Source organism: Doryrhamphus excisus, chromosome 6, assembly GCF_030265055.1.
Source record: "Doryrhamphus excisus isolate RoL2022-K1 chromosome 6, RoL_Dexc_1.0, whole genome shotgun sequence".
Taxonomy (NCBI): domain Eukaryota; kingdom Metazoa; phylum Chordata; class Actinopteri; order Syngnathiformes; family Syngnathidae; genus Doryrhamphus; species Doryrhamphus excisus.
This window is the reverse complement of record NC_080471.1, coordinates 1,562,197-1,586,839: the sequence shown is the minus strand read 5'-3', so window position 1 is coordinate 1,586,839 and position 24,643 is coordinate 1,562,197. Positions and strand designations below refer to the sequence as shown.

The 24,643-nt window shown below is 37.9% G+C and overlaps 3 protein-coding genes across 5 annotated transcripts; 2 read left to right on the top strand and 1 right to left on the bottom strand.

Annotated features, from left to right (window-relative positions):
* Positions 1 to 1,690: 1,690 nt before the first annotated feature.
* On the top strand, positions 1,691 to 12,688 carry adat1 (adenosine deaminase tRNA specific 1). 3 transcript variants are annotated; one of them, XM_058076365.1, is made up of 9 exons: positions 1,691 to 2,176; positions 3,313 to 3,381; positions 4,331 to 4,385; positions 4,459 to 4,589; positions 5,899 to 6,427; positions 6,500 to 6,645; positions 8,919 to 9,018; positions 9,137 to 9,223; positions 9,403 to 9,570. In XM_058076365.1, the coding sequence occupies exons 1-9, from the start codon at positions 2,035 to 2,037 to the stop codon at positions 9,404 to 9,406; spliced, it is 1,263 nt and encodes a 420-aa protein (XP_057932348.1). In that variant the 5' UTR covers positions 1,691 to 2,034; the 3' UTR covers positions 9,407 to 9,570. The 3 variants fall into 3 exon arrangements, with proteins under 3 accessions (XP_057932348.1, XP_057932347.1, XP_057932346.1); XM_058076364.1 differs by having other exon boundaries at positions 9,400 to 9,570; XM_058076363.1 differs by lacking the exon at positions 9,403 to 9,570 and adding an exon at positions 9,581 to 12,688 and having other exon boundaries at positions 1,692 to 2,176.
* On the bottom strand, positions 10,781 to 15,851 carry gabarapl2 (GABA(A) receptor-associated protein like 2). Its single transcript, XM_058076394.1, has 4 exons — positions 15,614 to 15,851; positions 15,263 to 15,318; positions 14,851 to 15,023; positions 10,781 to 13,247 (listed from the first exon to the last, which is right to left on the bottom strand). The coding sequence occupies exons 1-4, from the start codon at positions 15,645 to 15,647 to the stop codon at positions 13,115 to 13,117; spliced, it is 396 nt and encodes a 131-aa protein (XP_057932377.1). The 5' UTR covers positions 15,648 to 15,851; the 3' UTR covers positions 10,781 to 13,114.
* Positions 15,634 to 23,472, top strand: tmem231 (transmembrane protein 231). The gene is made up of 7 exons (XM_058076380.1): positions 15,634 to 16,554; positions 16,633 to 16,804; positions 16,881 to 17,004; positions 18,460 to 18,603; positions 20,255 to 20,336; positions 20,630 to 20,735; positions 21,881 to 23,472. Exons 1-7 carry the CDS (start codon positions 16,416 to 16,418, stop codon positions 22,041 to 22,043), a joined length of 930 nt encoding a protein of 309 aa, XP_057932363.1. The 5' UTR covers positions 15,634 to 16,415; the 3' UTR covers positions 22,044 to 23,472.
* The last annotated feature ends 1,171 nt before the right edge of the window (positions 23,473 to 24,643 follow it).

Here is a 24,643-nt window from a genome sequence, read left to right as displayed (position 1 = left end):
CAGGACAGGAAGTCTCTCAATGCTAACGTGTGAGTCTATATGGTATATTTGTGTATTGTATATTTTATACTATATTATAATGTTCTATAATATGTCTTTTTTTCTCTTATGTCTACTATATTATGTTATAGGGGTGTAAAGGTGACTATAGGGGTGTTATATCATGTCTAGAGGGCTCTAATAATGTAAAAAAAAGTGTATTAACAAGGTCATAAACAGATTTTTTTATGCTCTAACTAACAAAATATTCCATTAAAAAAAATTGATTTCCCCGGTCCATGATGTACCCCGCCTCTTGCCTGAAGTCAGCTGGGATAGGCTCCAGCATACCGCCGCAACCCTAATGTTATAGAAAATGGAGTTATATTTATAACCAACAATGTTAGAAAATTATTTTTAAAATGTATACTATTGGGCTACACGGCGGACGAGTGGTTAGCGCGCAGACCTCACAGCTAGGAGACCTGGGTTCAATTCCACCCTCGGGCATCTCAGTGTGGAGTTTGCATGTTCTCCCCGTGCATGCGTGGGTTTTCTCCGGGTACTCCGGCTTCCTCCCACATTCCAAAAACATGCTAGGTTAATTAGCCACTCCAAATTGTCCATAGGTATGAATGTGAGTGTGAATGGTTGTTTGTCTATATGTGCCCTGTGATTGGCTGGCCACCAGTCCAGGGTGAAATAATCCAAACGCGGAGCTCAGACAGGAAACTGGAGGTGACTGGCAGCCATCAAGTACATGAGCGTCCGTGTGGACCAGCGACACTTTTGCGAGGAAGCCATTTGTTGACGTTGCAGAGTTAGCACATGTGCAATGTGTCTGCAGGGAAAGGTCATGTGTCACAGCCTTGCAGTCAGTGTGGCCATTTTAATGATGTTCCCCATGGCCGCTGTTCATCAAGCCACGGGTCAGCTACGGCGTGATGTCCAATTAGGCACTGATCTGGAAGCCAAGACTAAATGAATTGGATCCGCAGTGTTCAGCTTGAGGAGTAGAAATCGACACAAATATACTTACATTATATTTACGTGTATATTGTACACAATTTTATAGTGTACGTATATTGTTGTGTATATTATGATAATATAGTGTATATTATTGGTTATTGGCTTATTTTGTCCATACTTTTTCCAGCGAAGGCCACACAGGGAAAAATGCCACTATATACGATATTTTGTAATATTCTAAGACGTTATATATATTTCAAGAAAAAAATGCCTTGTGATATGGGTGAAAAAGCTAATTATTAGCATTGTTAGGGTTTGTTTTTTTTTTTTTTTACAATTTTTAGTTTTTTAGTATTTTTTTTGTATTTTAGTTTTACAAATATTTCAACTTTCTTCTACATTTTTTTCTTAGTGTTATGACTTTATAATATTATAACTTCTTCCTTGACTTAATATTCCAAAAGGAGAACATTATTTTCTTATAATAATATGATTCTATATGCAACTAAAATTACATTCTTGTTTGCTCTTTTTTCCTCTTTAGAATATCACTAGAATTTGACTTTATTCTTGTAAAATTGCATCTGTTTTTTTACATAATTTTCCAAAAATTACAACTTTATCTATTGTTCTGTTTTTAATAACTCTTTAATATTGTAAACTAATACTACTAAAATTGAGTTCTTTTTCCTCATAATATTATGATGTTATTCTAGTTTTGTTTTTGACTTCATTCTTGTCAAATTACTGATGATTTTTCATTTTCTTCTCCTGTTGTTGTTTTCTTGTTAAATTCTATTATAATCCAAAATGAAAGGCCTGTAAATCACCCGCCCATTCTTATGCTGAATTGGTGCTTCCACTCCAATGCATTAGGGGGCGGTAATGCACCTCTTACGCTGAGTCCCACCCGCCATAAAACAAAGAAGAAGAATCACTTCCGGGTGTACTTCCGCTAAAGTTGTTCGCCTCGACCGAAAATAAGACACTAAAAATGTCTTCGTAACATTGCATTTGGTTGAATTACACGTGTAGAATATTTAAATTCAAGGGAACCCCGGCTCACAAACAGCGGTGGCGTTCAACATGGCGACGGCCGACGACATCGCTCAATTGTGCTACGAGACTTTCAAGGCGCTTCCCCGCAGAGGAAAGCCCGAGCCGGGCAGAGAGTGGACCCTGCTGGCCGCTGTTGTCAAAATCACCCAATGTGCTGATTCTGACACAGGTAATAGCTATTGTTCATTTGTATGTTCTTTCATTGTGTATGCATTTGGTCTTATTATTATTTAGTGGAAATTTAGTAACAGTAATATTTGCTATTTTTATTATTTGCTATGGTTTGCATATCAGAGGTGTCCACAGTATGGAAGGCAACACATGTAGACAGACACAAGTTATATATATATATATATATATATATATATATTTCAAGAAAAGTAATATTATTCATTTCATTTTATACCGCTTATCTTCATGAGGGTCCCAGCTGTCTTCGGGCGAGAGGCGGGGTACACCCTAGACTGGTCGCCAGCCAATCACAGGGCACATATAGACAAACAACCATTCACACTCACATTCATACCTATGGACAATTTGGAGTGGCTAATTAACCTAGCATGTTTTAGGAATGTGGGAGGAAACCGGAGTACCCGGAGAAAACCCACGCATGCACAGGGAGAACATGCAAACTCCACTCAGAGATGGTCGGAATTGAACCCTGGTCTCCTAGCTGTGAGGTCAGCGCGCTAACCACTCGACCCCCGTGCCGCCCCACCTTATGCTACTATTTTACTTTATTATTTTACTATATATATTACTATTTTAATTTATGATACTTTTAAATTTAACTTTTGCCTCATATTAATGTGTTAAATTTTTGCAGATTTTTCCATTATTTTATTTTTATTTTTTTTAGTTTCCTTGTTAAATGATTCTGAATCTTAGATTCTTAGAAATGATTCTTAGAATGTGCAATAGGCCAATAAAAAAAAAAAAACAGCTGCGCACCACAAAAGGCCTCCCGTGACGCACATTGGACACCCCTGATAAAGAGGTTGAAGAGGTGAGTGCAGGCAGGAGAAGAGCATCAGGGGTCCTTTGCGGCCGAAGAGTACCATCAAAAGTGATGGGAAAGATTTACAGGATGGTCTGGAGACCAGTGATGTTTGGTCTGGAGACCAACAATCAGGTGGTAGAGCAGAAGATGCTTTGATGTTTTGTCGTTGAACAGGATTAGAAGGACGCAAGCTCAGACTGAGGTGGTTTGTCACACGTGGTTTGTCGGCCATCTTGCCAATGAGATCACAGTTGTGGGAGCAGCTTCTTACATTTTTATAATCATCTATCACCTGCATCTTTTAGTTGAAAGAGAAGTGGTTTCCCTGGGAACTGGGACCAAGTGCATCGGACAATCAGCCATGAGTCCCAAAGGTGCGTGGCTTATTTGATTCCATTCATTGACTTATTTAGTATAAATCAGGGGTGCTCACACTTTTTCAGCATGCGAGCTACTTTTAAAATGAGCGAGTCAAAATGATCTACCCACTACAAAAATGCAAAACATCTATTTATTTTCAAATGTATTGAGGATTATTTGTACGTACAATGTATGTTGATGTACCTTACATAACCAAATGAGCCAATATTGCAAAACACACATAATTAACTATTAACATTTTTTGTAATTACCTGAGTTTACTTTGATGACTTGCACTGAATTGAACCAGCCAGGGATGCATAGTCCGGACAGTAGCTGCTGATAGCCAGCCTCAAGCACACTTCCAAATGTTTATCAGTCATGGATAATATCCGTATCATAATATCCGTATAATATTCCATATCCGTATGGAAGTCATATGTTTTTTGCCTTTTTACTTGGTCCAGTTTTTGCCTTTTTACTTGGTCCAGCTCCTTCACTCATTTTAGTGACCATAAACTTTAGCGAGGGCTTTAAAATCTCGCAATTCGCCGACTAGCTTAGCACTTTGCATCGTTGTTTACGCATGAGCGGTGACCTAAAGGTCAAAATTCAGTTGTCATCTGACTGGTTGTCCTGTATGTCAATCAAGTAACGGGGATGGATGATAGGCTGACATCGTAAGTTCTGCTGCACTTAGAGACGTTGTTTGATTTGATTGGTCGCCCGAAGGGCAACATTCAGTTGTCATCTGAATGGCTGCCCTGTATGTCAATCAAGTGACGGCATTGATGCTGGGATGATATTTTTTTAATGTCACGCCGCGATCGACCAGCGATCGACCAGTACCACCTCCGCGATCGACCGGTAGCTCGCGATCGACTTAATGAGCACCCCTGGTATAAACGGTAAGAATCATGCTCGGAAAAATTGCCATACTCTGATATGTGAATCTCCGTTCAGGTGATGTGCTGAATGACAGCCATGCGGAAGTCATCGCGAGAAGAGGGTGCATCAGGTGTGCAGGACACGGGTGTCAATCAGCACGCATCATTTCCAAAGATCTTCCAGTCCATATTTTATATTGGCAGGTATCTAACCCAGCAGCTGCACACAGCGGTGAGCGGGAGGGAAAGCGACGTGTTTTGTCGGGCGGCCGGTCCGGGGAAATGGAGGCTGCAGCCTGGAGTTTCCTTCATCTTCTTCACCAGTCACACACCGTGTAAGTTGAAGACTTTGTGGCAGATGTTTCGACATGACATGAACGGCGGTGGGTTGGTTCACTTTGACACGTTGTGTACATTTAACCCTTCGATGCCCGAGTGACTGGACCCTACACTCTTCCATAAGTGGGTCAAAAATCACCCATACTAGAATCAATGCCTTTTTATGACAATTTTGCCATTTTGGTTAGGAATAATCACTTGTATGATATTTAGTATTATATTTAGGACCATACAAGAATGATTTCATGTTAGAAACATCTTCATTTTTCACTTTTTTTACATCTTTGAAAAAGAAAATGACCCCGTACAACAATAGAAAATGGGAGGATCCATTGTGTGTTACATAAAGGGAAGTTAAAAATGTGAATGGCATGATATCAAAAACATGTTTTTTGAGGAATACCTGGAATATGAAATGATACAAATTTTCAATACAAAGATATTTCAAGAAAACAACCTGACCGGGTCATTTTTGACCCACTTATGGAAGGTTGGGGTAGTAACACAAAAACAAAAATTTCTTAAAATGTATAAAAGATAAATTAAAAATGTGAATGGCATGATATCAAAAATATGTTTTTTGAGGAATACCTGGAATATGAAATGGTACAAATTTTTCATTACGAAGATATTTCAAGAAAACAACCCAACCGGGTCATTTTTGACCCACTTATGGAAGGTTGGGGTAGTAAGACTAAAACAAAAATTTCTTAAAATGTATAAAAGGTAAGTTAAAAATGTGAATGGCATGATATCAAAAACATGTTTTTTGAGGAATACCAGGAATATAAAATGATTTTAAAAAAAAATAATTACGAAGATATTTCAAGAAAACAACCTGACCGGGTCATTTTTGACCCACTTATGGAAGGTTGGGGTAGTAACACAAAAACAAAAATTTCTTAAAATGTATAAAAGGTAAGTTAAAAATGTGAATGTTATGATAGCAAAAACATGTTTTTTTGAGGAATACCAGGAATATGAAATGATAAAAAAAATTCATTACGAAGATATTTCAAGAAAACAACCTGACCGGGTCATTTTTGACCCACTTATGGAAGGTTGGGGTAGTAACACAAAAATTTCTTAAAATGTATAAAAGATAAATTAAAAATGTAAATGGCATGATATCAAAAACATGTTTTTTGAGGAATACCTGGAATATGAAATGATAAAAAAATTTCATTACAAAGATATTTCAAGAAAACAACCCGACCGGGTCATTTTTGACCCACTTATGCATCTAAGGGTTCCAGGTATTAAAAGCAATCCAATGTCTGTCATTCATAAGCTGATGTATACTAGGCGGCGACGCCTCCATCATCCCCATGACTGACAGGCAGCCTCAACCGTGTCCAACCATGAAGAGTGATCCAGGGATGGCTGGGGGAAGCGTCAAAAGAAAACCAAAATCAGGTACAGCGTTGAAAAACTCCAAGCGGCTCTGTCGAGAAGAACGGCAAGCCGACGAGGAAAAACCAAATGACTCTCAGGACTCTGAAGAATCCTCACATGACGGTGAGCCTTCGCCATCCCCAACCGAGACCCAACCGGATATTCACAGAACGGGCGCCAAGTCGGTGCAAGGCGGCCCGGCTGATCCTCTCCTACCCAGGACAGGCTACCACACGGCAGGATTGTTGCGTGTCAAACCCGGCCGAGGCGAGCTCACGCTGTCTCTCTCGTGCAGCGACAAGCTGGCCCGTTGGGGCGTGCTGGGCTTCCAGGGTGCCCTGCTGTCCCATTACCTGGAGGAGGCGCTGTACTTTAGCACGGTGGTGGTCGGGATGTGCCCCTACAGCCCAGAATCCATGCAAAGAGCTTTGTACACAAGGTGAGGCACACATTGACGGTATTTATAAAATGTAACATATATATCAATCATAATTCATAATATACTTTTTAGATGTTCCCATGTATTGGATCTCTGCGCTGGTTTCTCAGTGCGTCCACCAGTTTTTCTTCAGTCCAAACTGGAGTTCCCCTTCAGCCAAGCCCAGACTGAGCTCCGGCACACGGCTGGACAAGGACGCATTACCCCCTGTGGAGCAGGTAGTGGATTTTTTTTTATTTTTTGTCAGCATTTAATTTGCTCTTTCAGCAGTTCTGTGTTCATTATACAGTAAACCTCGGATATATCGGACTCGGATATATCGGAAATTCGCTCACAACGGACAGATAAAAAAGAACCAATTTTTCTGTAATGCATTTCCAATAAAAATTCATTGCATATATCGGATTTTTTATAACGGATTTCGCCTATTTCGGACAAAATCTCCAGTCCCGTTCCAATGCATTTCCATGAAATTTCCCTGGCATATATCGGATGGCCGCATCGTGGCGCTCCGATTCGCCGAATGGTGACAGGCCGCTATACGACGTCATTTGCAGCGTTTGCAGCGTTGCCTGCGCGTCCAGGTACATTGGAAACATAGTCAAGGAAGTGCCTTTTTATAACGGATAAAATCCCATTTATGCATATACCGGATATAAATCCCATATATGCGTAAAACGGACATTTTCCGGTATACGCATATAACGGATTTCGCTTATATCGGACAAAACCAGTGGGAACAATTGAATCCGATATATCCGAGGTTTGCTGTAGTACCGTATTTTCCGGACTATTACGTGCGGGAGTTCCCCAGGGGTCAATACTGGTACCACAACTGTTCAACTTGTACATCAATGATATCTCCAAAGTCACAAAAGACTTAAAGCTGGTATTATTTGGGGATGATACCACTGCTTTTTGTTCCGGGGGGAGTACAGACGAAATCATTCAGAGGTCAGAGAAGAAATGGTCACACTAAAAAGATGGTTATGTGGTCGTATCACCTTGTACTTCGGTATGTGACAAAAAAATTAAAAATAAATAAAAAATAAAACTCAAACTATATTATGAACGCAGGAAGTGAACAAATGTAACAGTTACTGATTGTAAAAGTACCGGATATTTAATTTAATTTAATTATGAAAGCAGGAAGTGAACAAATGTAACAGTTACTGATTGTAAAAGTACCGGATATTTAATTTAATTTAATTTAATTTAATTTAATTTAATTTAATTTAATTTAATTTAATTTAATTTAATTTAATTTAATTTAATTTAATTTAATTTAATTTAATTTAATTTAATTTAATTTAATTATGAAAGCAGGAAGTGAACAAATGCAACAGTTACTGATTGTAAAAGTACCAGATGGAGGGGTAGGATTTAATAAGCTTTGCTTCTTCCTACTCCTTTTGGACATGTGGAACTGGGAACTGATTATGGGATGCACTCAATTGGAATCTGATGCATGTTCAAATGAAATAAAAACATTACTATAAGTCGCACCTTTTTTCATAGGTTGGCTGTTCCTGCGACTTATACTCCAGAGCGACTTATAAATGAAAAAAGTGTTTATGTTCCATAAAGACTGGACACCTTTTCTGTTCATGTTTATTTTTTGTGTATCTGAATAAGCATTGTGTTAGCATATCTTACACCTATTCAGCCTGTTCTCTATTCTTTTATTCATGTTAGAACTTGCCTTCCAAGAGGACGTAATGTCTGTTTTGGTCAAGTAGTAAAATAAATTACCCGCAAAAAATGCGACTTATACTCCAGTGCGACTTATGTATGTTTTTTTCTACCTAATTATGCATTTTTGGCCTTGTGCGACTTATACTCCGGAGCGACTTATAGTCCAGAAAATACGGTATTAAAGAATAGAGGGTGGTGGGGGTGAAGGCCCTTAAGCCCCATCTCCACCAACATTTCCAGGAACTTTTACGATTAAAAATGCACATTTTTTGACATTTTTGAAGGCTTTTGGTAATTTAATTACACCTTTTGAAAGTGCCACATTACACTCCGAAATATGGAATACAATTACACACTGGGTAAGCCACGCAGGCTGGCTCCTCCCCCCTGAAAACCTTTTTTCCCATTAATTATTCCCATAATACTTTGACTTTATTGTCATTCTTCATTGTGAAACCTAATTTTGCAAACATTGGTATTGTTAATTAAAAAAAAATTAAAAGTGTCTTATTATTACCACTTGCTACTATGTTCGAGAGGTGATATTATTCTTATTCTTACAACTTTTTCTCATTAGATTTAAACTTTTTTTCTTAATATTTTCACTTTACTTTAGTAATATTACTGCTGATTCGATACGCTGCTTTTGTCACTGATATCGGTCGATACTTTATACAGTACTCTTATTATCCATCTCCTTTTTTTATTTGATTTTATCAATAGACGTAAAATAAGAACCACAAAATGTCTTTGATTGTTTGTTTCAAATGGGTTGACTTTTTTTTTTTTTTTGAAGCTATCAGCTGGTGTAATGTACCTGACCAGCCACTAGATGTCACTGCTAGCGGCTACAAACAGGGAGTCACCAAGAAGGACCTGGGCACCGCTAAAGCTCGGTAAACATACATTTTAATAAATTTTCCCAGATTTTGGACTGTTTGATTAATGCATTATTTCAAGTCGGTCTTCTTTTATTTTATTATATTTATTTATTTATTATTATTTTTGTTCCAGGTCGGCTTTGTGCAAAGTGGAGCTTTTCCATTCCTTCCTGTCTCTGGTGTCAGCCACCAAAGCTTCAATGCTTCCTGATTCTCTCAGGTAACAAACTCCAGTAGTTATTAGCCGATCACTGACTACTCGTAGTACTACCTCTATTACACTGTTTGTACACATCGTGGTCCGCAAGTCCCTGTTGGTGGATGTGTGTGTTGGATGCTTAGAAAGAACTCTCTGGAAAGCGAGAACAGTGGTCCTTGTGTTTGTCTCCTGGCCAGCAGGTAACCTGATCCCACCGCATTGATTCCTCGTATCAAGTCATCCACTCACTCAACCCACACAAGCAGCTCCGAAATTTCACAGCAGCTGCAGGACAAATTAATTATCATGAAATATTTTATTATTTCTAATGTCATAGAAATGAGGTTGACAACAATGTTTGCCTTGATGCTCCTGCAGGAGGACAGACCTGCACATGTACTTGGACTACAAGGAAGCATCTGAAGCCTACCAGCAAGCTTGGCAGCAGCTTCGCAACCAGGCCTTCCCTCTTTGGCCGCGCAGTGACAGAAACCTCTTGCTCTTCCAGTGAAACACAACGCCTATCAATGTATCCTTTGAGACGTGACAGGAAACAAACTCTTGAAGATGGAGAAGATAACTTTTTTGGTGTTAAGCTTGGCCTACATCTACCTGGGGGGGGCGACTATACAAAACAGGATAGTTTGAGGTCTGTGACTCGACCTCGGATAAACACTAAAGCAGGGGTCTCAAACTCAATTTACTTGGGGGCCACTGGAGCTAGGGTCTGGGTGAGACTGGACCACATCAGGTTTTCAAAAAAAAAAAAAAAAAACGCGTTTATTAAACATTCCACTGTTATATATCTTAATTTTTATTTTTCTGCACAAAATAAGATGAAAAATAAACAAATCAAGAATAAAGAAAATCAATCAATCAGTAATAAATAAATATAATAATAATAATAATAAAACAGCAAATAATAAAAACTTAAGAAAGCACATATAGTTGGTGGGTAGACAAATGATTTTTTTCATATTAAAATGAACAAAGCATTATTAGAGCCCTGTAGACATGACAAAACACGACTATAGTCACATTTATACTCTTTTTATTTACAACATATTGCGCAACTGCAGGGTCTTGAGACACATGCTAACTCGCAAACTAGAGAGCTAGCGACCTAAACGGTAGCCTCCAAATTATTTCCTTTAAACTTAAAAAAAAGCCAAAAACTTACCACTTCCACACGGATAGGGAGGATAACTATTAACAGTTATTTAACCTTTAACATGAACATGAATCAAACGTAATAATTTTTTCTGGGTACATGATACCATACAGCATCCGTATCAAACTTGCGCGGGTCGCACTAACATTAAACTTTCATATCAAGGCGGGGGCCTCAAACTAGTGTCCTGCGGGCCACGTGTTTGAGACCCCTGCACTAAATGATTCTATTTAAGCATTTCCCCTGTGTAATGACAATGGGTATAAATGTTGCAGGGACAGATGAGCTTATTACTGGTGATCCCAAACAGGAAATAGTCCAGTTAGTCCAATACTGAAAATAATCCAGTGCTCATACACACACACATTTTTACCTAAAATATGCACAAATGGAGGAAAACCACGTCAACCAAGAAAAATCCTTTATTAGCAGCCATTCTTCTATGTCTCTGCACAAAGTCGCCAGTGGCTAGTTCCGCTTATGTTGACACGAGGCAGGCCAGTCTGACCACAGTATTCTAGCTATCGGAGCGAAACATGAACATATTAGCTTTGTGTTATTGGTGGCAAAGCAAGTTAGTGTAATATCGTATATAGCATCAATTCACTGTCAGAAAAAAATAAATAAACTGAGGGTCAAAAATGGCCCCTGCGCCACCTTTTGGACAACCACAATCACTCATGTTACCGCCTGTATTTGAATTATGTCCTCCAAGCTACTTTATTTATTTAAAATACCTACAGTGTCTAACATACATTTAATGAGCACACCAATTATAAATATTGTGATACTTTGATATATCACCCCGCACCCCCAAAAACATGAAAACATAGCCAAACAGCAAAGCAACATTACTTGAGTATTATTGTGTGAACCAGTCATGCACGTAGTTAGTAACCTTTATTATACACAGCATCCCTAAAGTCATATCATAAGCTGTACACAATTTAGTTCAAAATGTTAATATTGTTTTATTCCGTGTGTACACACGTTAGGCACACCTTGCAGTGTGTACACCTTAGTTTCAACAGTAGTACTAGTTTGTGTATATTAGCAAGTATGCAAGCACCTTCACATTAAAGTAGACTTTTGGACAAAGAAGAATGAACACTGGTGACTACGGTATGATTGCAATGAACGGGTCAATAAATAAATGTGGTATCATCATGTGTCATCTTATTAGACTGTATGGTTGCAGAGATACATATCGATGTAAACAATAACACTGAAGCCACTTGTGTTGCACATAGGAACACGATAATAACGCATTAAAAAGAATGATAACACTGAAGTACGTGACTGTTTGTTGTTGTGGGACCCATTCAGTATCATATAGTTACTGTTACTTTTATCGTTTTACTTCTCGTTGTTTGCTAGTAAAGTTACTGTTACTTTTATCGTTTTACTTCTCGTTGTTTGCTAGTAAAGTTACTGTTACTTTTATCGTTTTACTTCTCGTTGTTTGCTAGTAAAGTTACTGTTACTTTTATCGTTTTACTTCTCGTTGTTTGCTAGTGTCAGTGACACGTTCGACGATGCCACGAGCCGAACAATCGCCAAACGGCGCCAACCAAAACAGGAAGTTAGTCAGATTTGAAGCATTTCCGGGTTATATGCTACCTGACTTCAGTTTTTTTAGTGATATCAGGAAGTTAGTCAGGGTTGAAGCATTTCCGGGTTATGTGCTACCTGACTTCAGTTTTTTAGTGACAGCGGGAAGTTAGTCAGGTTTGAAGCATTTCCGGGTCATTTGCTACCTGACTTCAGTTTTTTTTTGTGTGATAGTTTTTTATAAATGATACTGGATCCCAGCAGAGTTCTACAGTAAGTCTCTTTGAATAAAATACTCCATAAATGTCAAGTTTATACAGGGTTAATCTGCAGTTTTCTTCTCTCGGTTGAAACGCTCGAGACTCCTATCCTGACCACGCCTGCTCTTTTGTGATTGGTCAGGGGTCGAAGGTCATCTAGTTCTTAAATCGTAAAAGTACAATATATTGCAGTTTATTTTAATACTTTTACTTTTATCGTTACTAAAGACATTTTCTGGCAAGGTATCTTTTAATCAGTATGGCTTTCGGCTGCATGACTATAGGTATTGGTAGATTTGTACAAATATCGATACCGTGGGTAATATTAGGATTGGGTAGATACTAGCATGATGGGAACGGTATTTTTTAATTATCTATGTTTATATTTACAATTTTTTGGTTTTCTGGTTTATATATAGCTTACAAATGATGACGTTAGTCTGACTGCGACGACGATAAACAAATCACAGTCGATCATATCCGCAATACTGGCGCTGTATTTACTTGATATGAAAACACAGTACAAAGTACACAGAAATCTCAAGTTGTTTTCCTCGTACTAGTATGTAGTATGGCTTTTAGCTATTTCATACAAGACTGGACTTCCTTTTTATGACACTGCGTCTAACGTCTTGCATATGTACTTCAGTGTTCACAAATACAGATGCAGTATGATTGGTGCGAACACATGTACCTGCAACAAGGAAAATAATAAATAGGTGGCATGCATGTCGGATGCGCTGACTGCTGTGGTCGTTTTACAGTACGGCAGTGTTTTGTGTTGTTTCCTTTCAGTTGCATTCCATGATTTATGATATTTTTCTATTGCATTTATATCTATTCAAGTGCCATCAAATGGTCATGAAGCGACTGCGTCAGATGCAGGAATGTCTGAAACACTGTGCATCCGTGTACTTAATGCGGGTGTGTTTATGTGTGAAAGGCTAATAAGCCTTTGTCGTACAAAAAAATCTTGGAACCAAATGTGTTTTCTCCGCTGTAGGCCACGTACAGGAAGCCGTCCTCATCCTTCTCCTTGTCGTAGAGCTGGCCCATAGTCAGGCTGCAACACATACAAAATGTCAGCAAGTGCGTCATTTGAGACATAGCTACATGCTCAAGGGCAGTTGAAACTTTAAAGGCGTTCGTAAGACATACTGTACTCACATACTCAAGGCCTGGGTACTCCTATATAACGTAGTATATGTGTAATTATAGTGTCCACTGTGTACTTATTGACAAAATACTCCATTTGAGACACAACCGTGGACAAATGAGTTCGTTTCGCTGATGCGCTTTGTCAAGATGTAAATCAGGGGTTTCCAAAGTGTGTCCCCGGGGCCATTTTTGGACGCACATTGTAAAAATATATTTTGATGACAAAATGAAAGCTGTAATCTAACAAATGTTAGGAGAATAATGTAATTTTATGAGAAAAAATATGTAATTTTAGTAGTATAACATTGAACTGTAAAAGAAAAAATATGGTTTTAAAGTTGTAATTTGGGGAAAATTGGCTTGCATAAAAGTTATAATGTTACGGTGGATGAGTGGTTAGCATGTCTGGAATGGATGGATGATCTTGTAAATGAATATGACTTAAAATAATGTCATTTTTTCCCTCTTAATGTTACCAGTTATTCTTGTAAAATTGCAACTTTTTTTCTTGTTAGAATGCAACTTTTTTAGTAATATTTTGACTTTATTCTCGTAAAATTTCTGCTGTTGCTTTTCTTTTCAAAATCATTTTGCAAATATTACAACTTTCTTTCATCTCATAACATTATGAATAGGGATGTTATAAATATCGCTATCGGAAATTGAGAGTTGGACAATATTGGCATATCAGTTTTTGACAAAAAAAAGACAATATCTGACATCCCGAATTATGACTTTTTTCCTGTAATATTATATATAATGTTTTCCCCAAATTAATTTTCATTTATGATATTATTACTTTTTTATGCATATATATTTTAAAATATTTAAACTACTAAATTATAATTATATTTATGGGAAAATAGAAATAATAGAAAATGTAGAAAAAAACAGCAGAAATTGAAAAAAATGTAAAAAAAATTGTATTAAGAGAAAAAAGTCTTAAAAAGAAAAAAAGGCACAATTTTACAGTTAATTTAAATATAATTTAAATTCTTAATATGAGAGTAATATAATAATAGGAATAAAGTCCAAATATTATAGTCATGTAATAGTGCTAATATTTGAAGAACATTACGAAGACTACTGACAAAGAAAGTTGAAATATTTGGAAAATGTAAAAAAAAACAACAAAGTTGCATCTTTTGATTATTCACTATGTGGCGCTCTAGAAAAAGTTTGTACCCCCCTGATGTAAATCCTGACTATTCTTCAGCATGGCCTCCACTCGTAACTTTTGACTAAGCAAAGTTCTGAGCTGTCAACTTGTCGTCAAACGCAGCTCTCAAAGGCATCAGGAAGGGGGGTGAGGTTTGGAAGTAGGTTAGCTAGATTCTTCAGATATCCAACTCTGAACAACATTCGGACACCGACACAAAACAAGAATGAGGGTCTGGTTTCTGTCCATTCATGGAGACCATCCATTCCAAATGTTTGTTGTTCAGCAGATGAACCGATAACATTGTTACATGTTGAACTCTACTTCCACAGTGTGGTGGCTCGCTTACCTGGACTGCGGGACTGTTTTGTCAACAAAGAGGAAAATGGCTTTCTCAGAAGGTAACTGGATGCGTTTCCTGATGATCCACATGAACTGGGCCACGGTGATGTCGGAGGGCACCAGGTACTTCCTCTTATCAATGTCCACTATCTGAGAGCCGCACACTTTCTCCACGATCACCTGAAAACACACAAGTCATACAGTCGATCTCCAATGAAATCCAACAAGAAGTCGGCCATTTTGGAATCGACTCCGACCCGGATGAGTTCTAAATAATTGCACTCTTCTGCAACCAGTTGCACGGATCTCCAAGAAACGTAATGGAGACGTCAGGGCATGAAATTGGGAGTGAGCTTTTGGAAAAATTCCAGAAGTCGTACTTTTAAGGAGCTAATGCTTAGACTGTCAATCAAACTCACCGGCACTCTGTCTGGGTATTTGTTGCGGATTTTTGCTGCCTCCACACATCGGTGCTCTGAGGAAGAGAATTAAAGTATGAGACTAAAGAGTGTATAGTTAGCAAAAACACAGATATGATATAATAATGATATAATAAGGCCTTAAACGTGATGGCAGCATCTATTTGGAGAAATCATAATAGCAACACGATCCAATGGCAATTAGGAAGATTATCATGTACTTCAAATGACAGGTGCAAAAAACAATAAATCATATTTTAGCCATCATGCACGCATTTTATAACCTATGCAGAATGAATAAGCAAAATCTCCTCCATGACATCATAACATGTCTTCAAAGCAATCCTTTACCGAGGGAATGGTCCTCTTTGAACATCCATTTCATCTTTGCTCGATCCCTGCACTGAGGCGTGACGCTAACGTCGAATCGGAGGTCTTTGAAAGCAGCAGGGAACGTCGTCTTAATGTTCAAACATTGCAGTGGCACAGCCTTGGAAAACAAAACGTCAACAAAATAATTCCAGCCCGTTTCGCTAAACGTCAGGCTTTGTCGATCTCAGGTGACGTCACTGTCTGGCGGAAGATGCTGCTGCCTTCAGGTGCTGTCCAAAATAATCATAGTGTATGTCCATTATGTCTACGGGTTCCGTGCATTCACGCGAGAGTACAAACAGACATGGACAATAAGGTATACACACACACTCACACCTTAATACGTGAATATACAATCATCTACACTAACTCGCTTATACACAGAGTCGTGTTAAGTTGTGGTTGTACTGATTGTACCTGAATGTAGCATGAGTCTGCCGGCAGTCATGGAAACAGTGTGACGCTAAAGTGTACCGTTCGCCTTTCCATAATCCGTTTGGGAACTTCTACTCAAGTATTTTGTTAGTGTAGTTAAAGTTACTTAATTTTAACATCGTACGAATGTGTTTTGGGATATCGGCGAGCGTGTTCTGAGTGCTAATTCCGTTTAGTTAGCCACTGCAACTGCACCAGTCCGGTAGGTGGCGGTATTGCACTTAATCGTATAGAAAAAGAAGAACGAGTAAACAGCTTTAATCAGCTAGCTAACCGGCTAATTTGTTGATGAGACAACGCGCGCGTTTTTTTTTAAAACGTGCACGTACGTCATATATCGCCAGCTATGCCTTTCTATGAAGTTTACTCCCATCCTGCTTTAATTCGGTACAAAACCAGCCTTTGCACCAGCGCCACCGTGTTCCTTGTCGCGGTCCTGTGCCTCACTTACATCCCACCGTTGCTGGTGGTGTACAGGAGCCAAGGTACAGAAAAGTCACGTCAAATAAAAGGAACAAGTCACAATCGTGTGAGTTAAACGCCCGGTATCGCTCTTTCTGCAGGTTTCTGGATTAAAAGGAGCACCTATGAGGAGCAGCCGGTAGTGCGCTTCCAGTATGAGACTCTCCTGGTAGCCTCCACCAGCACAAGCGGAGACTATGTAGCCTGGAGCACCGCCCCTCATCTCAACAACATGCTGGGGGACAACCTGAGAATCCCTCTTGTCTCTGTGAGGTTTGCTCATGCAAGGCAGTGTTCATCTCCTTCAGACTCATGTGCTTTTTCTGTGTGCTTGAACTGAACAGGTGAGAGAAGAGGACCACAACCAGGACGGGAAGCTGGATCTCCTGGTTTTTCAGTTGCAGTTACCCTTGAAAGATGAGGAAAGTGTTTACAGTGTGCAACTGCTTCTGACCTTCAGCTACCAGCTCTTTGTGAGTATGCTGCTCAGTAAGACTGTACCCGTGGGGTACGGTGGGGTAAGATACCTTTATTATTAATTAATGAGGTTGATTGGGTGCCCGTGGAACAGATGCCAGCATGTGTGGCTGTGCAATAGTAAAACTCGCTCCACTTCTAAAATACAATTTAGCAAGAAAAGTAAAAATCCATAATAAATATTGAGAGGAAAAGATTAATAATATTAGTAGCGGCTTGGCAGTAATGAAAAAATATTATTTTTATGTCGGAATATCAGTAACAACCATAACAATATAAAGCTTTTTGGAAAATTAAGTTGGGAAAGAAGTTATAATACCATGGGAATAAATCATAATTAATATAATTAATAATAAGAAACAATAAGAAAATAATAATAATATAAGAAATATATTATATAATAATAAGAAAATTTACAAGAGGAAAGTACTGGAAGCAGAAATGAAACCTGTGGAAATTTTACAAGAATAAAGTCAAAATATTAAAATAACTAGTTTCATTTTAATGCAAAAAAAGGTCACAATTTTATGAGGGAAATGTCAATTTAGTAGCATAGAATAAATATTAAAAAAACTTAGACGTAATACGTAAAGACGTAAAAAAAGACGTAATATGAGAAAAAAACAACAAAAACGAAAGTTTAAATTTTTTTTTTTTACGAGAAGACAACTTAGAAAAAAGTTGAAATAGTCGTAACATTTAAAACCACAGCTGGAATTTTAGGAGAATAAAGTCAGAGTATTAAAAAAAACTAATATTCTAACAGGAAAAAAAACTCAGAATTTTACAAAAACAATTTAGTTAAAATAATGGCAATTTTTAACTCTATGCTACTAAAATGACAATATTTTATATTGTTTTTATATTTTAAGTTATGTTTGTCAATTTGCAACTTCTGTTGTTAAAATACAGCTTTTTTCTCGTAATATTTTGACTTTATTATAAGACTAAAGTTGAAATTGTTGGGGGAAAAAACATCAGAAATGTAAATAACATCTGTACTATGATGAGAATAACGTGAAAATACTAAGTTGTTAGATATTTGCTGATGTAGTCCTGTTTGTTTTTGTTGTTGTTATTGTCATTGCAATTGTTGCTGTTGTTCTTGTCTCTCCCACCTCAGTTTTTTTCTTCTTTTCTATCCCCTCCTGCTCCGGTTCCACTTTTTTTTCCCTGGCTGAGCAAATCTGTTTATTTAGATCAATAATGCTATCTGCCCTGATGGCTGGACAGGACAAAAAGAAAGTTATTGAATGAGAAAATGATGCCAATTGTATGAGAATAAACGTGTAATATTATGAGCCTGAATAATGTCACTTTAATAGCATTACACTTCCATCACAAAGCAGAACTAGGTGAAAAAATGTCTACATCTCTCATCTCAAGCTTCTACGCTCCACTGTATATTTTTTTTACAACCCATAAATAACTAAAACCATTTTTCTCCCCAGACAAAGTCAACAGTGGTGATGCAGAGCCTGGCTTACGTGCAGCACTCCTCTTCGGTCCCCGGAGCCAAGCTCTTCGTCAGCGGAGACCTGAGGCTGCAGCAGAGGACGCCGTTGCCTCACCGCGGACTATTCAACATTTACAACGTAAGGAACGTAGGAATAACGGCTTCATCTTTGTGCAAACCTGTTTTTTTTTACAAGGTGCAAATACGCTGACCACCCACATCAGTGTTGACTGCTTGCACAACATTTAATGCTCGCCTGAGCAACAGTTGGCCTCCACACTTCAGGATCTTAGCGTCCTGTTGGTGTTTAAGTTTCATGCATATTCCATTTCAGCACATGTACACATGGACCAACCAGAAGATGAATATGATCCCACAATAGATTAGCATTAATCAAATCAACTTTATTTGTAGAGCACTTTTCCTGCAAAGACATGCAACACAAAGTGCTTTACAGAATTAAAACAATTTCCACAATTAAAAGGAAAAAACAAAGAAACAAAAGAAAGCCCCTCCTTCCCACCCTCCATACTAGACCCACACACACACACAATCACCCACAGTAGGGAGACATGGCATGGTACTGAGGATCAAGGAAACGCCACCTTTGGGGCCATCCACACTGGGAGGAGCTGCAGGCCGTGCCATCGGAGGACCAGCACCCGGGCCCCCCGACTCCGACAGACGGGCGGACCCCCACATTAAAGGGAGGAACCCCCAGCCGGCCGGGTCGAAGGGACCCAGGATGGCACCCCCTCAGCATACCCGAACAGCCCCCAGTGTGGAAGACCCCCCTGAGGAAACACTGGAGTTAAAAGCTAAAGACTAAGAACATAAAATAGGACTAAAAGATAAAACATAACACCAGAGTTAAAAGCTGAAGACCAAGAGCAGAAAATAGGACTAAAAAGATAAAAACATAACACTGGAGTTAAAAGCTAAAGACTAAGAACATAAAATAGGACTAAAAGATAAAACATAACACCAGAGTTAAAAGCTGAAGACCAAGAGCAGAAAATAGGACTAAAAAGATAAAAACATAACACTGGAGTTAAAAGCTAAAGACTAAGAGCAAAAAAATATGACTAAAAAGATAAAAACATAACACTAGAGTTAAAAGCTGAAGACTAAGAGCAGAAAATAGGACTAAAAAGATAAAAACATAACACTGGAGTTAAAAGCTGAAGACCAAGAGCAAAAAAATAGGACTAAAAAGATAAAAACATAACACTGGAGTTAAAAGCTAAAGACTAAGAGCAAAAAAATATGACTAAAAAGATAAAAACATAACACTAGAGTTAAAAGCTGAAGACTAAGAGCATAAAATAGGACTAAAAAGATAAAAACATAACACCGGAGTTAAAAGCTGAAGACCAAGAGCAAAAAAATATGACTAAAAAGATAAAAACAAAACACTGGAGTTAAAAGCTAAAGACTAAGAGCAAAAAAATATGACTAAAAAGATAAAAACATAACACTGGAGTTAAAAGCTGAAGACTAAGAGCATAAAATAGGACTAAAAAGATAAAAACATAACACTGGAGTTAAAAGCTAAAGACCAAGCATAAAATAGGACTAAAAAGATAAAAACATAACACTGGAGTTAAAAGCTGAAGACCAAGAGCAAAAAATATGACTAAAAAGATAAAAAAACATAAGAAAAGTTTAGTAGCATTTGGAGGTGAAAACAAAATCAGAGAACTCCTTTTATTTTTGGAAGTATCATCATGCAATATCAGTATAATTTCTTCTTATTTATGTTTTTTTTTTGTGTGTGTGTCCAAATCAAGGTGTCTGTGATTGACACCTCCAGCCCTTTTGCAAGTGCATACGACCTTGACGGCATCGTGAGGCGCTACCAGGAACGAAACTGTAAGTTGAAGAAAGCTGGACATGACTGCTGTTTTATGAAAAATATATTGTGTTATGCAAAATATGAATCCTGGAGTATTTGCAAACACGGATTGAGTAAATAGAGACATGTGCAAACACTCAAGTTTCAAGCAGAAACAGCTTAATCCCGGGCTCCGGAAAGCATTCCGTAAGATGGAAATCCCTGTTGGAGGCTCATATTAGCGTCAGTCTGACAGCATAACCGCACACACTGGTGACCTGATGTCGACACGTTTGCTAATTGTTCCCTCTGCTTCACCTTTCCTTCAAAGTGACCACGGTACTTTCCTGCCCCACGCCAGTGTGGACCACGGGACGGGCTGCTGGTTCTCCTTTCCTACTGAACGTGGAGATCCGCTACCCCACAGAGGTAATTAGATATCCTTTCAAGAATACGCTTCATTGGCATTCTGCTTCTTAGTCAACCCATGAAGGGAAACAAAGCAAGGTATGGAAATAATGTGGGTACAGGAGGTCCTCGGTCTACGTACTAGTTTCCTTTTGAGACAGCATAAGGCAAGTTTTAGGGCAAGTCGGAAGCAGGGGAGTCCAAAGTTTTTCCAAAGTTTATTCTTGTAAAATGTTTACCTTTTTCTTGTTGGAATACGTCTTTTTTGTCGTATTGACTATTTGTAAAATTTATGCTGTTCGATTTAAAAAAAAAACACATTTTTTTAAACGTTTTTTTTTTTTACATTTTTTTTTACTTTTTTTTATATTTTTGTTTTTTTTTTTACAATTGTTTTTCTTCTCATAGTATTATGACTTTATTCCCTTAATACCTCACTCTAATTTTCCCCAAATTACATTGTTCTTTTTTGTCGTATTGTTGAAATGCGTTTTTTTTTTTTTATTGTAGCATTTCAAGGCTAGGCTAATAAAACAACATTCTCATATTACCGGTTTATTCTAAATTAAAATTGTGCTTTTTTTTTTAATAGTTTGACTTTGTGCCTTTCTGCTATTTATTTTTTCACACAATTTTCTTATTTCTTTTTTTTAACTTTTTGTACATTTTGTTCTTGTATTATTATTACTTTATTCGCATAAGGTTTTGACCTATTCTATATATTAACGTTTATAATTTTTTTCAAAAGTGTTTTCCTTATATTTAATAAATAAATACATAATTTTTCTTTTTCTATTTCAACTAGTAAATGCTACTAAAATTTCATTTTTTCCCTGATATTACTTTATGTGACTTTTTTCCTCATTAGATTGAAACTTTTTTCTCTTAATATTTAACTTTATTCTTGTAAAATGTTAAAGACATTTTAACATTTTTGTTGTTGTTTTAGTTTTCTAGGTAAATTATATTTTTAGAATGTGCTGCGGGCCAAAAAAAAAAATCATTGGCTACAAATGGCCCCAGGACTGCAGTTTGGACACCCCTGACCAAAAGGAACACTAAAGTGACTGAGGCTGTACACACGAATGACATAAAATCCAATGAATATAAGTCAGGTATTTTCGTATGTTGTGACCCTCCCATGTTCACGTTTTCCTTGACGCGTTCCCAGCACCTATCGTCCCGGCTTTTGGGAAACCATTAAGTTTGCCTGGATCCAATATGTCAGCGTTCTTCTGGTTTTTCGCTGGCTTTTTGAACGCATCCAGAAGTTTGTCTTCCAGAAACAGGTGCTAACCACCGTCCCGGTCACGCCTGGAAAACCTCACCAGCATTGACGTCGCTTCAACGCGGGATTAGGAGGTTTTGCTCTTTGGGTTTTAGGCACAGAATCAAGTGGACCCTGTCAACGCTGTCACTTTCAGCACTGTGACCAAAGTTAAATGATAAAGACACCCCCAATAAACTTGCAATATTATGAGGAAAAATAACATCTTTTTACAAGCATAAAGTTGAAATATGCTGAGAAACAAAAATCAGGTACCGATATTTATAGGTGCCAATAATTAAAAAAAAAAGTTTAAATATTTATTTTTCTAAGTCATATGTTGAAAAACAAAAATTAGGTTGCAGAAATTAGAAAAGCAGACTATTTTACAAGAATAAAATCAAAATATTGAGAGAAAAAAAGTTACTTTTTACAGAGGATTTTAAAAATATTTTTTAGTTGGAGCCTATAGGAGCCTTGGCTACAAAAATGTCCTTATTTTTTCCTCATAATATTATGATTCATTGTTGTTAAATTGCTACTTTTTTAAATACTAAAATATTTTTTTAAGCTGAAATATTTAGATAAACAAAACAATGGGCTGCACGGCGGATGAGTGGTTAGCGCGCCGACCTCACAACTAGGAGACCCGAGTTCAATTCCACCCTCGGTTATCTCTATGTGGAGTTTGCATGTTCTCCCCGTGCATGCGTGGGTTTTCTCCGGGTACTCCGGTTTCCTCCCACATTCCAAAAACATGCTAGGTTAATTAGCCACTCCAAATTGTCCATAGGTATGAATGTGAGTGTGAATGGTTGTTTGTCTATATGTGCCCTGTGATTGGCTGGACCCCGCCTCTCGCCCGAAGACAGCTGGGATAGGCTCCAGCACCCCCCGCGACCCTCATGAGGATAAGCGGTAGAAAATGAATGTATGAATAATTTGGAGCAGCCGAACCGGAGCAGGAGGGGATAGAAAAGAAGAAAAAAAAAACTGAATAGGGAGTGCGGGGACAATACAAAGAGAGAGAAGAACAATTGCAATGACAATAACAACAACAAAAAGAACATCAGCAAATATCTCCAGCACCCCCGCGACCCTTGTGAGGAAAAGCGGTAGAAAATGAATGAATGAATGAATGAATGAACAAAACAATGAATAAAGTTGCCATTTTGGGCAAAAACAGGTTTTTAGAAAAGTTATGTTACACATCAAAGTCATAAAATCTAAAAACCAGGAACCTGAAATAGTTGGAAAATGAAAATCCCATTAAAAGCCCACTCTTATGTGCGGTCTGTAATGTTTTAATGAAATATTTTTGATATTTTATGACACAAAACGTGCAAGTCTACTCTTATAGAGTGTTAATAGATTGAATGGTTTGATTTTGTTTTTTTTTTTAAAGAATTTAAGTGAATGGAGTACATGTCAATTGTTGTATATAGACATTGTTTTTTTTAATCTACTGGATTAAATAAAGGTTTATTCAGTAGATCATTGTAACTCTTGTGGATGTTCTTCTCTGTGAAATGTATTTATTGAATATTTCTACTTTTGTGGTCATACCCTGCCTTATCAATGACATACTTAATTTATTATTGTATTTTTTTCCCCTTCCATGACTCCCTGCACCATTGGGCGTTTGTATTTGTATGCCATGTTGTGTATGAAGGGTGTGTTCAAATTTGGAAAAGACACGAAAGCTGACTTAAGCGGTGCTGGAGTTGTTCCACCGAATTAGATCATGAAGCCCAGTCAACCACTTCCATGTGGGCAAAGTACTTTGGAAAGCAGCAGGCATCTATAAAATTATCCTGGAATGAACGTTTTAAAAGCAAAGAACATGTCCACATTAAGTCCGCATTAGCGGGTGAACGTCAGCTGAAGTTTCAGACAAATCAATTTGAGAAAAATCTACAAAAACACATTAAAACAAAAGCTTAAATGGGTGAATAGAAAACAAACACTAAATAAAAGCTAACGTAACTCTGCTAATGAACGGTGATAACTCGTTTAGCTAACTTCCGCGTTGTCACGAGACGACCGTAAGATGCATTCAAGGACACTCCGAGCATCACAACAACGTCCTTACGCGTTTATGCGTGGTCTAAATAAACAAGACAGACATTAGTGTTTATTTCCATCACTCGACAACGTCACACTGTGACTGTGGGCGTGTAAACAAAAGCTTAAATGGGTGAATAGAAAACAAACACTAAATAAAAGCTAACGTAACTCTGCTAATGAACGGTGATAACTCGTTTAGCTAACTTCCGCGTTGTCACGAGACGACCGTAAGATGCATTCAAGGACACTCCGAGCATCACAACAACATCCTTACGCGTTTATGAGCGGTCTAAATAAACAAGACAGACATTAGTGTTTATTTCCATCACTCGACAACGTCACACTGTGACTGTGGGCGTGTAATTTGCTCCCGATGAGATTTTTGGCGTAAGGAGAACCGGGAAGCCATTCAGAAAGGTGACCCTTCATGTGATACTGTTGAGTATTGTTTACCTAAAAAGAGACACTCCCTGTATTATCTCCTTCTGTGCTCATGTTTCTACTTCAAAAACCCCATATGGGGCACAGTCTGCCCGGACCCCAACACCGCCCTCTGGCAGCAAAGACCAGATGAGTCTGGCTTATACAGGAAGCAGGTGCATC

Coding starts and splice junctions, on each gene's coding strand:
- adat1 (XM_058076363.1), top strand. CDS start 2,035: ATGGCGACGGCCGACGACATCGCTCAATTGTGCTACGAGACTTTCAAG. Junction 6,428..6,499: donor CAAAGAGCTTTGTACACAAG/GTGAGGCACACA, acceptor TATACTTTTTAG/ATGTTCCCATGTATTGGATC. Junction 6,646..8,918: donor CATTACCCCCTGTGGAGCAG/GTAGTGGATTTT, acceptor TTTTTTTTGAAG/CTATCAGCTGGTGTAATGTA.
- gabarapl2 (XM_058076394.1), bottom strand. CDS start 15,647: ATGAAATGGATGTTCAAAGAGGACCATTCCCTCG. Junction 15,319..15,613: donor CAAAGAGGACCATTCCCTCG/GTAAAGGATTGC, acceptor TCTCTTCCTCAG/AGCACCGATGTGTGGAGGCA. Junction 13,248..14,850: donor AAAACAGTCCCGCAGTCCAG/GTAAGCGAGCCA, acceptor TATGTGTTGCAG/CCTGACTATGGGCCAGCTCT.
- tmem231 (XM_058076380.1), top strand. CDS start 16,416: ATGCCTTTCTATGAAGTTTACTCCCATCCTGCTTTAATTCGGTACAAA. Junction 16,805..16,880: donor ATCCCTCTTGTCTCTGTGAG/GTTTGCTCATGC, acceptor TGAACAGGTGAG/AGAAGAGGACCACAACCAGG. Junction 18,604..20,254: donor GACTATTCAACATTTACAAC/GTAAGGAACGTA, acceptor GTCCAAATCAAG/GTGTCTGTGATTGACACCTC.